Source organism: Budorcas taxicolor, chromosome 1 (genome assembly GCF_023091745.1).
Source record: "Budorcas taxicolor isolate Tak-1 chromosome 1, Takin1.1, whole genome shotgun sequence".
Lineage (NCBI taxonomy): Eukaryota > Metazoa > Chordata > Mammalia > Artiodactyla > Bovidae > Budorcas > Budorcas taxicolor.
The window spans coordinates 15,542,273-15,558,119 of NC_068910.1; the positions used below are offsets into that span (position 1 = coordinate 15,542,273).

Consider the following 15,847-nt stretch of genomic DNA (forward strand, 5'->3'; position numbering starts at 1 on the left):
CAGTGTCCCATTTAAAAAATAGGGATTTTAACTGTATCTACATGCCAGTATATATATATATATTTTGGTAAGGACTCAAAGATTCAAAGCCCTGAGTACAGTGTTCTGTATATAGTAAGAATTCAGTCAATAGCGGATTATTCTTCTGTTATGAAAATTATCATCTGCATGATCATAATTGGAAATTACCATTGATAGGCAGCAATTTCACTGTATCATTCTCATTAATGCCATGCCTCTAATAAACCAGTAAGTTAGAAGTCAGAAATGAAAGAAGTAGCATCCTCTTTGTGGAACAAAACAGTATTTTCTATAAATGCAACAGTTTTTTTTTTTAACTAAAAGGGAAAATTAAGGAAGAGTGACTAAGCTCCCTCACTCAGAGTCTTCATCCATCTTTACTTTCCCAGAGTAATGGAATAGATGCAGGTAAAGCAGCAATTATTTCCTTACCTGTGCTTTTCTATTCACAGGACAGTTCCATCTTGCAAGCTACACAGAATACACTGTTCTTGGAGTAACAAGTGGGTTTGACATTTCACTGGGGCAAATGACTCTTTGTATAGCTATCAATATTCTTGGGCAAGGAGTGACTCTCAAAGTAATTTCTCCCAAAATCTCATTCATTCAGAATTTACTGACATAATTTATTCATCATATGCATATTGACTGAGAACCATCACTTGAAAAGAATTTTGCAAGGAGCTGGAGATATCCTGATCATGATGGCTGGGGCATTCAAGGAGCTTAGCCCTGGGAAGGAAGACAACATTCACTAAAGGGGTGCAGGGGTGCATAACTTCAAAGTGAGTAAAAAAAAAATAAAAAAAAAAGGTTCTCTAGGGGGTGTAAAAGCTCTCCCAGTCTACAGTGTCAGCAAAGACCTCCCAAACTAAGTGACACGAAAACTGAGTGGAAAGCTCAGGAGTAAAGCTGCTGCTGCTGCTAAGTCGCATCAGTCATGTCTGACTCTGTGCGACCCCATAGACGGCAGCCCACCAGGCTCCCCCGTCCCTGGGATTCTCCAGGCAAGAATACTGGAGTGGGTTGCCATTTCCTTCTCCAATGCATGCAAGTGAAAAGAGAAAGTGAAGTCACTCAGTCATGTTGAACTCTTCGTGACGGCATGGACTGTAGCCTACCAGGCTCCTCTGTCCGTGGGGTTTTCCAGGCAAGAGTACTGGAGTGGGTTGCCATTGCCTTCTCCACAGGAGTAAAGCTAAGAACCACATTTCCCAGATTCCGTTTAGGTAGGGTCTGGTTAGATCCTGTTAATGAGAGGCATTTGTGTGAACTTTGGAACTCTGGCCCAGGACTTTGAATCTTGACCAACAGCATGATGTGAGGGCAAAGAGGGGAAGGTGTGAGGGTGGCCAGTGGCAGAGAAGACACTTAATCAGAAACTCTGCGTTACATGGTCAAGGCACTGTCTGCTTTCTCTTGGTTTCCCAGAGTTGTCCTGATTCTTGATCATCCCTAATATGGTTCTACCAGCAATTTACTGGGTCTCTGGATATTCTTGTAGTAAATATTGTTTTGCTTAAGGAAGCCTGAACTAGCTTTTGCTCTTTGCATCCATCAAGTGCTTTATTTCTACTAACAGACCACATTATACAAGTCTACCTCCCCAACCAGACTGTCAGTTTCTTGAGGACTGGAGAGTTGTCTTTTTTCTCTCTGAACCTCCAGGACTTAGAGTAGTGACTGACTGACACACAGGGAACACTACTAAATGCAAAATGAATATGATTTTTCACATGTTTAAAAACTAAGAGATTTGCCAATAAATCTCTTTAACACTGAATGTTTAACACTGAAAAAGAGCTCAAATAAGACAAAAAGTCTTCCATACCTTACATCAATTTTACACTCACATGGAAATCTCTATGTTTCATAGTCATCTTCTGAGTTTCTTTTTAATATACATTTCATGAAGCAACTCACTACACTAATAACCATACTCCTGTAGCTTTCTTTCCTCTGTTGTCATACAGAATTTGCACCAACATATTTCCAAAGGGGTAGAATACAATTGCTAAAAGGGGCAGGTCCACACTCACCACTCCCAGGAGCGAACTATACACCTCTCTCTCCCTGCCCTTTCCAACCCACAGGGCAATCCATGAAGCTCAGTAGGCAGCTAGTGAATTTAGTGTCCAGAGAGATCACCATCTGTTTCTCTACCCCTAATAAATAAAGTACCTCTGCTCTATAAATTCACGTTGCTTGTGAGACAGAGGCCTAGAATGAAAATGGAGATAGAATTTTTGTCCAATTTAATTTTTTTTTTTTTAAAAAGCAAACTTTTCTTGGGTAGTAAATTTATGCTGCAAGAATCTAGGAGCTACACAGCAGTCTGAATTTGATCTGGTTCAAATAATGCTACCATGTCCTAAAATCCTAGTCATTATACACTTTCCAAATGTACAATGTCATCAAGGTTTTATGACATTTCCTACAAAAAGGTAGCACTTCATCAGTGGAAGCTTGAATTCAGGTATGGGAACAGAATGCTACGGCAGCTGCATGAAAATTGTGCTGCTCCTCTGACTTCAGTATCATAGCTGCACAGGGATAATACGCCAAACAATTTTCATGCATGCACCTTTTTGACCTGTACTAAAAGAATTCTATATTTCTTGGAATTATTGAGTAAAGCCCAAAACATGTATGGTAGGACAAAATCTATTATCAATGACTTCTGTTTCCCTACAAAAGTTTGATCAGAGATATTATGCCACCTGGGGTTCTCTGTTTATTCAATTTCACTTCCTTCCTCAAGTAACAAAAGGCTTAGAGCATCAAGTCTGTGCCTGCTGCCCAGACATGTGACCTGTGCACATGGCTTATGGAGTACACAAGACTTCTGAGACCCAGGGCTTTGAAGGCAAAGCTGACAGATATGAGGTGCAAGCCTAGCTTCACCAGGTTAAACATGGCTATGAAAGGAGCATACCCAGTCCTACTGGCATCAAAACACAGTGCTGGTTGCCAGAGAGTCTATGAGAAAGAAATATTAAGTAACACTGAACCTCTGACATTGACACGAGTTTATTATTCTTCCATTCCAACACACCCTAATCCAAAGCTTATGCTGTTCCAATCTGGGCCTGCCCAAAAATAGCCAATTATGCTGAATGTGGTCAAAACTCTAAGAAGTCTTCAGTCCCAAAGACAATCTTTCATTAGCTCATCAGCTCCTGTATTATTTCCACATTTTGAAGTGGTTTTTGAATTGTGTGCATCACTTCTTTAGATATTATTTCTCTTTTACACTGCAGATATAATAGTACTCCTTCCCCATCACTATGTTGAAAACTTTAAGCTAAACAACCTCTCCAAATATACATGAAATATTTCCAAATCCATCATCGGCACAGTTTAAATAAGTGGGATTGCTATCCTATTGTCCAAAGGAGCCATAATACATAACTTGCTTTGTTCTAGAACTTCCAAACTGACTCCAAACTTTTAAATCTGGTGGAGGGGGCAGGAGGAGGCAGTTTAAAATTCTAAAAAATATTCATGTCAGCAAAAGAAGCTGTTTGTCACTTCTGCATTGAAAGTGCCTTCCCAAAATCTTTATTGAGTAAAGTGCTGCCATTTATTCCTCAAGAATGAGGGAGCTTAGAATGGATTAAAAAAAAAAAAAAGGTCCTACTATAAAGCACAGGGAACTATCCAGTCTCCTAGGATAAACCATAATGGAAAGCAGTATTTTTTAAACAGTATGTAGAAAGCCTAGAGATAAACCCAGAGACATATGGTCACCTAACCTATGACAAAGGAGGAAAGAATATACAATGGAGAAAAAATCCTTGGGAAAACTGGAGAGCTACATATAAGAGAATGAAATTAGAATACTTCCTAACACCATACATTAAAAGTAAAACTTGAAATGGATTATAGACCTGAATGTAAAGCCACACACTATAAACCTTTTAGAGGAAAACATAGGCAGAACACTGTTTGACATAAACCTCAGCAGGATATTTTTTGACCCACCTTTGAGAGTGACGAAAATAAAAATATAAATAAATGGGACTTATTTAAACTTAAAAACTTTTGGACAGCAAAAGAAACCATAAATAAGATGAAAAGACAATCCTCAGAATGCAAGAAAATATTTACAAATGGAGCAAGTGACAAAGGATCAATCTCCAAAATACACAAACAGTTCATGAAGCTTAATATCAAAAAAAGAGACAACTCGAAAAAATGGATGGAAGACCTAACTAGACATTTCTCCAAAGAAGACACACAGATGGCCAAGAGGCACATAAAAAGATGCTCAACAACACTAATTATTAGAGAAATGCAAATCAAAACTAAAATGGGGTATCACTTCACACTATCAGATTGGTCATAATTTAAAACACCTACAAATAATAAATGCTGGAGAAGATATGGAGCAAAGGGAACCCTCTTGCACTGTTGGTGGGCATGTAAATTTGTACAGCTACTATGGAAAACGGTATGGAGATTCCTTTAAAAATTAAAAATAGAGCTAACATATGATCCAGCAATCTCACTTTGGGACATATATTTGGAGAAGATCATACTTTGAAAATATACATGCATCCCAATGTTCATAGCAGCACTATCTATAATAGCCAGGACATGGAAGCAATCTAAATGGCCATCAGCAGAGGAATGGATAAAGCAGATGTGGTACATATATACAATGGAATATTACTCAGCCCCAAAAGGAACAAAATTGCATCATTTATGGAGGTGAGGATGGACCTGGAGACTATAATACAGAATGAAGTCAGTCAGAAAAACAAATATCATATTTTAACGCATGTATGTGGAATCTTAAAGTACAGATGATCTTATTTGAAAAACAGTAACAAAGACACAGATGTAGAGAACAAACATGGATATAGGAGGGAGGGGGGCTGGGATGAACTAGGTGGTGGAGGTTGATATATACAGACTACTAGGGGACAACAGATGAGATGGCTGGATGGCATCACTGACTCGATGGACTTGAGTGTGAGTGAACTCCAGGAGTTGGTGATGGACAGGGAGGCCTGGTGTGCTGCAATTCATGGGGTCGCAAAGAGTCGGACACGACTGAGTGACTGAACTGAACTGAACTGATGTATAAAATAGATAACTAATGAGAATATCCTGTGAGGATGGAAACCACTGAGGATGGAGACGTGGCTTCATAGGCATGCAACTTACGTACGTACACAGGGCCCCCATACTCAGAAGGGCCCCATACTTAGTTTAATGCTTCACTATGACCATCCTGAAATTCTCAATAAAGTCTGAATAAAGGGTCTTATATTTTCATCTTGCACTTGGCTCCACAAATTAGGTAGCTTGTTGTGACTGGAGAGGTTTGGTCAGAGTGTGATATGAACAGTTTTCTGTTTTAAAAGAATTACTCCAGTTTGCGTGTTAAGAACACCCAGTAGGAAAAGTAAGGGTTGAAGCAGGAAAAACAGCTAGCGTGCTGTCAATACAAATAAAGTGAGAGGTGATGGTAGCAAATGTCACCAGGAGAAGGGCCAGTTAGATCCCATTCGTCTGCAGCTGCCTGGTGACATGCTTGTCTATGGCGGTGCCCTGGCCAGCCAGCTCCTACTTCTCCACACTGGTTTCTGCTCAGATTCCATGCTGCTGCCTGTTAATCTGAGAGCCCTGTGTGTTTTCCAACAGCTTCTTTCTCTCAAAAGAGCGGGTATTAGCTTCTCTTCTTGCCTACCCTTTTCTCTAGGGAAGGCAGGGCACCCTTTGATCCCACCAAAACTGTACACAATAGCAAACAGGAATTCTTCAAAAGAAAAATCTGGGTGTTGTCCCTAAATCTGGATCCCCTACTGTGGAGAAAATGAAAGAAAGAAGAGCCCTAGCTCTTCTCAGAAGTCCAGAATCTTCTGTGTTAAATCACTGTATTGCACCTTATTACACATTGTCTCACTGACTCCAATTAAGTAATGGGCGTAAATATTACTTCACACCCACTAAGATCTGTATGATTCTGACAGGATAAGAGCTACTAAAGTTTATACAAATACAAAATGCACCTAAAATACCTTTAAGACCCACAAAACACATTGACTGCTCAATTCTGAGTAAAGGAAAAATTAATGATATGTTTTAGATTTATATCTAAATTTGTACAATTATCTCTATGTTTAAGCTAGTAAATGAAAAAAAAAAATTACTAGTTTCCAGGTGATCAAATAAGTAAATTCATCAAGCTGTGCTAAAACTGACATGATACAATCGCCAGTAAGTTAAATATCGGTAAGTTTAAAGTTTACACTCACTAATGTAAAATTCTTGAACAATAATTTCTTCTTTCCCACACACTCAAAAGTTTCTCTGAAATGACAAAACATGGATGATACCAATTCTCAATCTGAAGTGCTTACGTCAGGTACTCACCTTTTTCTGAAGAACATTGATTTTCCTTTCCTTCACTTCTAACATATCCTTCATGTCTCGAATCTCTCCAGCCAGTGTCCCCTTCTCTTCTGTGAGGTCCTGCAGCTGTTTCGTTTTTTTATTGAGAAAAGATTCTTTCTCTTCTAGCCGTAATCTCAGTGCATCTACCTGAAATCAGGAGAAAGAAAAAAGGCTGCAGTTTTACAGAGAGGTCACCAGTAACTACATCCTGCCCTGGGAGGTGGGCGGGGCAGCAGTACACCTTCTCAGCAGCATGATCAAACACTGCTCATGGGCAGCTCCAGGCCATGTGTTTTAAAGCCTACATCTACCTTAAACGCCTACTGCATGTGCACCTGATCAGTGATATTTATATTTTTTAATTATAAGGTTTATATGAAATAAGACATTATGAAGTCATCTCATGTTGTAAAGCCAAAAGTTGGGAAACTGTCACACGTGAATTCTCAGTACCTTTGAGCCCAGGGAGGGCACAACACTGTTCATGCCATGTAGCATCCTCCTGGAATACAGAGAACGCAATGAGCCATGCCATGGACATCTGGGAGAATAAGGCTGGCAATAGAGGAGCACTCCTAAATTAGAAAAAGACGTGTAGCCAAGATGAAGCAAATGCTGTTAGAGGAAGAAAATGCTGTGGATGACACCTATTCTACAGCTTCATGAAAGACTGCTTTACAAACACTAAAGAAAAAATTTAGATTCTACAATTTCTGCTTTTCAAATGTTGGCAATAGAATGGGGAAACATAAGCTTTTTTATTAATGTTAACATTCCGAAGATCATGTGCAAAAAATGTTTACGTGGGTGACGCAGGACACTGGGATGACAGACGACTCTAATCCTCACCTTCCACACTAGGAACTGGATAGATAGAAGCAACATCAACACTAGGAAGCAATTAAGCATGTTATTGAGAGATATCAAAATAACCAGGCATAAAGAGTTTAAAGAGGTGATCTTGAGGAAAAAGAATGGGACAGGGGTAAGTTGGGGACTGCTGTGTCTCATAGCATATCTTGTTGAACATTTGCTCATTATACTATTTGCAAGTAAAGTTTACATGAATACAGAAAAAAACAAAAACCTTTTTTTTAAAAAAAAAAGGAGCAGGAATACTGTAATAAGACAAAATAAATAGATATATAAATATTATAAGGACAAAGAGTCAAAGGAGATTTGGAACAAAGGAAAGACACTTAGGTTTTAGGTTCTGCTTCTATCTGGGCTTCCCTGGTGGCTCAGACAGTAAAGAATCTGCCTACAAAGCAGGAGCTCTGGATTCAATCCCTGAGTCAGGAAGATTCCCTGGAGAAGGGAATGGTAACCCACTCCAGTGTTCCTGCCTGACGAATCCCATGGACAGAGCAGCCTGGCATGCTATAGTCCATAGGGTCACAAAGAAAAACCACTGAGTGATCAGTGCTACTTCTACCTGTGAGGACGAGGACAAATAACTCTCTCTTGCCCACACCAAGTCTTCAGCCTCAGTTTCTTCACTTATAAAAGAAAGAGGTAAGGACTGACTATCTCTATGTGCCTGGCATTTTATGATTTTAAAGACAGCAATCAGTCCTAGGTAGGACACATCAGGGCAGAAAAATACTAGAAATAAAGATGTTATCAGGGCTTCCCTGGTGGCTCAGATGGTAAAAGTGCCTGCCTGCAGTGCGGGAAACCCAGGTTCGATCCCTGGGTTGGGAAGATTCCCTGGAGAAAGAAATGGCAACCCACTCCAGTCTCCTTTCCTTACCCTTGTTGAAGAAAGGAGAGCCAAAGTAGTGTTTTTAAAATGTCAAAGGTGATGGGGAGGTAGGAAAGCAGAGAGATTTTCTAGTTTCTGTCCCAGACAGCAAGATGAAGCTGGGAGATCCCAGCAAGGGCAGAGGTGATGACAAGTGCTGGAAACCCCATTGGCTGAATGACCCTGACCGCACTATGAGAGAGGATGGACACTCTGTGCTTTCCAGAAGGTGAGAACTGCTGAATCTGCAAACATCTGATAGCTCTGCCTCTTCACACATAATGGCTATCAAGATCTAGGGACAGAGGTGAAGGGGAAATTCATATCCTGGTGACCTCCCCTTTCTTAAATGAAAAACTCATGCCAGTTGCACTAAAGCTTAAACATTCCAGATTCTCAAGGGGTCTATGTAAAAAGTTATCTTCATCTACCAACTTGGAATAACACCAGTACTTATCTTTGAGTTTTCCTCTTATCTGGTGAAAAAATGTAATTTTTTTTCATTTTTTATTTTATTATTATTATTTTTTTACTTTACAATCTTGTATTGGTTTTGCCATACATCACTATGAATCTGCCATGGGTGTACATGTGTTCCCAATCCTGAACCCCCCTCCCACCTCTCTCCCCATACCATCTCTCTGGGTCATCCCAGTGCACCAGCCCCTAGCATTCTGTATCTTGCATCAAACCTAGACTGGCGATTCATTTCTTAAATGATAGTATACATGTTTCAATGCCATTCTTTCAAATCATCCCACCCTCTCCCTCTCCCACAGAGTCCAAAAGACTGTTCTATACGTCTGTGTCTCTTTTGCTGTCTCACATACAAGGTTATCATTACCATCTTTCTAAATTCCATATATATGTGTTAGTATACTGTATTGGTGTTTTTCTTTCTGGCTTACTTCACTCTGAATATAATTGGCTCCAGTTTCATCCACCTCATAAGAACTGAATCAAATGTATTCTTTTTAATGGCTGAGTAATACTCCATTGTGTGTATGTACCACAGCTTTCTTATCCATTCATCTGCTGATGGACATCTAGGTTGCTTCCATGTCCTGACTATTATAAACAGTGCTGCGATGAACATTGGGGTACATGTGTCTCTTTCAATTCTGGTTTCCTAGGTGTGTATGCCCAGCAGTGGGATTGCTGGGTCATAAGGCAGTTCTATTTCCAGTTTTTTAAGGAATCTCCACACTGTTCTCCATAGTGGCTGTACTAGTTTGCATTCCCACCAACAGTGTAAGAGGGTTCCCTTTTCTCCACACCCTCTCCAGCATTTATTGCTTCTAGACTTTTGGATCGCCACTATTCTGACTGGTGTGAAATGGTACCTCATTGTGGTCTTGATTTGCATTTCTCTGATAATGAGTGATGTTGAGCACCTTTCCATGTGTTTGTTAGCCATCTGTATGTCTTCTTTGGAGAAATGTCTACTTAGTTCTTTGGCCCAGTTTTTGACTGGGTCATTTATTTTTCTGGAATTGAGCTGCAGGAGTTGCTTGTATATTTCTGAGATTAGTTGTTTGTCAGTTGCTTCATTTGCTATTATTTTCTCCGATTCTGAAGGCTGTCTTTTCACCTTACTTATAGTTTCCTTTGTTGTGCAGAAGCTGATACTTAAAAGGGTAGTATTTAGTGGGTTCTTTCAAAACTGGCAGAACATGTTGATCACTGCAGGTTACAGCAGTGGTTAGAAAGTGTTACACATTCAATTTTAGGGATCTGTACATAGGCTGACTAGGATTCTGTGAAAATTGAAGAAGAAACTGTAGTCCCATTAGCCCCACATTCTACCTATCAAAGATGGTGGTCTTTATCTGAACAAAGGAAACATGCAATCCAAATCCATGATATAAATAAATTACAACCTGGAAGATAGTGAGTGATGCTAGAGAAAGTTTCAGAAGAGACTCTAATTGATCAATAGTAAGCTTAACATTTGTAGTGCCTTCTGGCAATGTGTGATCTTTCAATGTCTTGCTCCATCTTACTAAGTTCATAAGAGATTAAAACAGCAACTCAAGCTTTTGTAAGGACTATTAAGTAAGACTTAAGTAAGACTATTTCTCCAGGAACAAAATGGAGAGCAAAGTTGCTCATGATCAACACACAACTCGCAACACCCAAACTCTACATGGCAGGAGGGAGTCTGTGCCAGCCAAGGTCTGTTTGTGAGTTTATTTTCCATGCGCCTGACAGCATGTACTTAGCTTCAAAGGAATTTGAATTGTGGCCTTCAATCACCTTCACTCTATCTCTACAGCTTTGTGCAGCCTCCTAGAATCAAGAAATGAAGCTTAGAGTTGTTGGTTTTTTTTTTTAAAGACAAAATGTTGACCTGAACTACATCCAATTCTCAACCAACATTAGCCCAGTTTGCAGTAAGCAAGCATGACATCATTTCTAAAGTTAAATTTTAACTTCCAGATGGTGCAAAACCACAAGCAGGCGCACAAACCTTCTGATGCACAGAAGTTTAAACACAGGAATCAGGCCAGAAAGAAGATAGTCTATTAAAAATTAGAATATGTAGTTCCAAACTGAGTATCAGTGAGTAGGATTAAAATTCCCTTCACTAATATTTGAACTTCACTCGATAGTATACTTCATTTTTAAAAAGAATCAGAAAAGCCTACAAGTTTAGATTATATTCCAACATCAGGTAGAGACATAAAAGTTAAAATGTTTGGGAATATGAAATACCTTTCTCTACCTCTTCACTCAACACCAAATAATTTTAAGGGCCCTTGACTCTCTCTCCTAAACTTTGGCAGTTGACTCAATAATAAAACTTGGCAAAGCAAAGAGCACCATCATTTCCCAGAAAAACAAAAGAAAATTAGAACTACATGATATTGTCAGTGCACAAAGATCCATAGGTTGAATTCCCAGTTTTTACATATTATTTAACCACATGGGAACTAGTCACCTAATGTTAAAACTAAGACAATCTTTTCATTTTAGGAGAATTACTCATTTCCTTCTGATCCAGTTGTATGTATATTTGTGTCTATATCTGGGTGCATGTGTGTCTATGTTTAAAATCATGTAACATATGAAAATTTAACCTTTTACCTGGCAGTATAAAGCATAAAGCATTTGCTATCACTTCAGTTCCAGGTAATAACTTGAAAGAAAATGACCATGGCAATGAAATTGGCAAAAATTGCCAAAATCAGAGTTAAATGTTATTAATCTTCATGTCAGCACCCAGGAATTATAACCAGTTCCAATGGTGAGGTATGTTTCTAGAAGTTCTGTACATAAGCTTCCTGACCTTTCTGCCGTATTTTACACAGGCCTTCAGAAACAGTTTCAGTGTTGTGACAAAATACGAAGCGCTACTTGATATGCCATAAAGAATTTTTAAAAATCAAATGGTTCATTTCCATGTTAAAATGACTGCGGCAACACTCGAGAGAAAGAAAAAAAAAAAAAAAACACTTGAGAGAGATAAAGGGGCCACTTGAAAATTTTCACAGATTAAATATTACTTACTTGACAACACTTCAGGCATTGAATAAACATGCTATCACAAAGAACAACTTTAAAAGAAAATGAAACTGGAGCATACACAAAAGCTCCCAATACAGTTTTATTTCACATTTAAAGTGTTGTTTGTTTGCTTTTCCTAATAGTAGACTTGAGTTAACGGTATATTTGAATTTGATTCAACTTGCAATCATTCAAATGGCGAGACAGATTCAAAGTTGGAAGCATGCATAATGTATGGAAGTATGCTTCCAAAGACAAAAACACTGAAAATAACCTAAAATCTAGAAGCCACTGTGGTAGTAACCACTAGTTCTCACTCAAATACAATTTGCCTTTACTTCCTGAACACTGGATCCATCTCTCTTTCCAGCCCCCTTGTGGGAAAATGGAGCCACTCATGAAATGTAAGCAGAAGCGTCATACATCACTTCCTATCTACACCTTCTTGACACCCCTCCCCTTTCTTGAGACTCTGAAGGATACATTTTCCACATGGTGGAGATACAAGATGGCAGAACCTCCATATATCTGGATCCTCAAAAGCAGGATCACCCCTAACTCCCGGCCCCCCAACAGTATGATGTATTAAACTACTCAATTACTATAATTTCCCCTGGTTTTATTAAAAAGTAGGTACCTTAAAACTAGAAAGGTTTGTTGGTCTTGCTGCTGCTAAGTCACTTCAGCCGTGTCCAACTCTGTGCGACCCCAGACACAGAGCCCACCAGGCTCCCCCATCCCTGGGATTCCCCAGGCAAGAATACTGGAGTGGGTTGCCATTTTCTTCTCCACTGCACGAAAGTGAAAGGTGAAAGTGAAGTCGTTCAGTCGTGTCCGATGGCCATAAACCTGCATGAAACTGGATCACTGTTCTTCCCTCTACTCCTTCAATGTATAAGACCTCAAAATCTACTTTCCTCTATCCTTTCATTCCAATTCCAAAGAAGTGTGGCAGGGGTTGGGGCAGGGAGAGATGGTTAACAGAGGGCCAAGGACAGAGCTGAAAGGAAGAAGTAGCAGAATCCTAGGGAGTAAACACAGAGGTTAAAGATCAAGATCCTGGGGAGAAGAGAAAAAGTGATCAAAGAGGAAGAGTCTCCTATAGCACTGGTTTGAACTTCTATTCCTATCAACAAGTGGCTCAAGTGGACAACTCTGTTTTGCAAAGTCTCTCCACTGCAAATATAGATGTTCAAGCAACTCATGTCAATGGCCATGGACTTACTCACCAGCCTTCCAAATGTCAAGAATAAATCAAAGGTGTCATAAGCAAAATGAGGATAATAAGAGTACCACCTTCATCAAATTACATTAAAGATTAAATTAAATAACACATGTAATGCACTTAGCACAGTGCCTGGCACCTAGAAACACTCAATAAATTTTTGCTATTGTTATTATATTTTATTATTCTGCTTTCCACACCCTGTAACCCAGTGATTTATATACTGTAGGAATGCAATAAAGGTTGCTAATCAACAGCCCTCAGGAAAAGTGGAGAACCAGCAAGTAAGGTTTTGTGCTCTAACATGTACCAGAGTGTTATACTGTCTGTCATTTACTTTAAAATATTTCAGCATACATGGTATGATATGTGTGTCTGTGTGGAGGGGTGGCTGGGTCGATGGGTGTATTTCCCAACTGTGCATAAATTCTCCAGGGGTAGTTAATTAGCTATGAAAGATTTCAGTTAAAAGCTGACATACCAGAGTCAACTACCAATAGTGGCTCAATATTCTTTATATTGGATGAGTATCTGAAATTTGGTCAATTAGCATAATTGATGTGAGGACTGACTTTTCCTTGATGAAATGGGTGGTGTTCAAGTTGTATGGATTGGCTAGAAATGTTGCACAGATACATTCACCCTTCCAGAAAAAAGACTGAAGGTGGTGTGTCCAATGAAAATACAACACAAGCCACATCTGTAATTTTTAATTTTTTAGCAGCCAAGTTTAAAAAGAAGAAACATGTAAAAGTAATATTGAAGAGAAGTTGCTCAGTCATGTCCGACTCTTTGTGACCCCATGGACTGTAGACTACCAGGCTTCTCTGTCCATGGAATTTTCCAGGCAAGAATACTGGAGTGGGTTGCCATTTCCTTCTCCAAAAAGTAATATTAAGACTATATTTAATGTAATCCACTATATCAAAAATATTACTTTTTGACATGTAATCAACATTAAAAAATAATCTATTTTACATTTTGGTATTGTCTTCAAAAGTCAGCATCTACTTTTCACTTTCAGCATATTTCAATTAGAACTAGTGACGTTTCAGATGCTCAATATCCCCATATGGTTCATGGTTACAATAGTGGACCATGTGGGTCTCTGATTCTAATAAATTCAAAAGTTTCAATCCTTAGACTTTTATCTCCTCTATGGAGAAACACTTCAGGGAGGATTCTGGACCAATAGCAAACATGGCTGACTGAGCCATACCACAGGACACAGTATCCGACTGGCCTCACATGAACCTTTTATGATCTCAAAGGGACAGAGAACTGGAATTTCACGGAGCACTCAGAAAGGCTGTATGACTGATATACTACCTGGAGACGAGGTAACAGGCAGGAGTCTTCTCTTCTTTAATCCCCAAAGGTTACTGATCTCTATCAAAGAGAACCACCTAACTGATTGGTGATTTAGTTAGCATGATCTTTCTGCAGTCTTGCTGAAAAGAAACATTCAGAATAATCATTGCTTTTTTAAAGCTCTTTCATACAAATCTCTAATTATAGCAAAAGTTGCCTTTCAAAAAAAAATGACCTTCAGCAACTGCACCATCAAAAAGTAGCTATACAGTGGCTTCCCTGGTGGCTGAGTAGTAAAGAATCTACCTGCCAATGCAAAAGACATGTGTTCAATCCCTGGTCTGGGAAGATACCACATGCCGCAGAGCAACTAAGCCTATGGATCACAACTACTAACCCTCTGCTCTAGAGCCTGGGAGCCTTAACTACTGAACCCATGTGCCAAACTACTGAACCCACATGCCTAGAGCCCATGCTTCACAACAAGAGAAGCCACCATAATGAGAAATCCGCACACTACAACTAGAATGTAGCCCCTGCTCACTGCAGCTGGAGAAAAGCCCTTGCAGCAATGAAGACCCAGCACAGCTAAAAAGAGAAGGAAAAAAAAAGCTGAGATGAGGGTGTGTCTCTCTCTTAACCTATACTTAGGTCATGTCTTTCTACTCTTTGCCTTCATCTATTTTGACTTCAGATTTCTCTTCTCTGTAGGTATTCTTTATTTACAGTAACTAAAATTATTTATTCATTCATTTAACAAATGTGAAGAATTGATTTTGTGGCAGGAATTGTCCTAGTCATTTTAACAAGATTGGCAGGTCATGACTTGTTGAACCATGTATTTATGAAGTTGGAGGTGAAGTAGAGCAAAAAAGTATTATATAATTAAATATTATATAAATAGGGTGATTGCAGACATGAAATTAAAAGACGCTTACTTCTTGGAAGAAAAGTTATGACCAACCTAGATAGTATATTCAAAAGCAGAGACGTTACTTTGCCGACTAAGGCCCATCTAGTCAAGGCTATGGTTTTTCCTGTGGTCATGTATGGATGGGAGAGTTGGACTGTGAAGAAGGCTGAGTGCGAAAGAACTGATGCTTTTGAACTGTGGTGTTGGAGAAGACTCTTGAGAGTCCCTTGGACTGCAAGGAGATCCAACCAGTCCATTCTGAAGGAGATCAACCCTGGGATTTCTTTGGAAGGAATGATGCTAAAGCTGAAACTCCAGTACTTGGGCCACCTCATGAGAAGAGCTGACTCATTGGAAAAGACTCTGATGCTGGGAGGGATTGGGGGCAGGAGGATAAGGGGATGACCGAGGATGAGATGGCTGGATGGCATCACGGACTCGATGGACGTGAGTCTGAGTGAACTCCGGGAGATGGTGATGAACAGGGAGGCCTGGTGTGCTGCGATTCATGGGGTCGCAAAGAGTCAGACACGACTGAGCAACTGAACTGAACTGAACTGATCATTAGAAAACATGATTTTTAGCATAAAAGGAAAGTAATACAAATATAAAAATCTAACAACTTATGTAAAAGCCTTGTAAAAAATTGGATGACAAGAAGCTAATTTGTGGATATCTGTGTTTATTGGTGAAAATGTTCATTGCATGTTTGTGTATACAC

The 15,847-nt window shown here is 39.4% G+C and overlaps 1 protein-coding gene across 1 annotated transcript in view; it reads right to left on the bottom strand.

The window, feature by feature from the left end:
- ERC2 (ELKS/RAB6-interacting/CAST family member 2) overlaps positions 1–15,847 on the bottom strand; it is an 859,053-nt gene that overhangs the window by 485,690 nt on the left and 357,516 nt on the right. Inside the window, exon 6 of the mRNA XM_052641926.1 lies at positions 6,406–6,573. Coding sequence (XP_052497886.1) covers positions 6,406–6,573 — 168 coding nt within the window. The remainder of the gene's footprint in view (positions 1–6,405; positions 6,574–15,847) is intronic.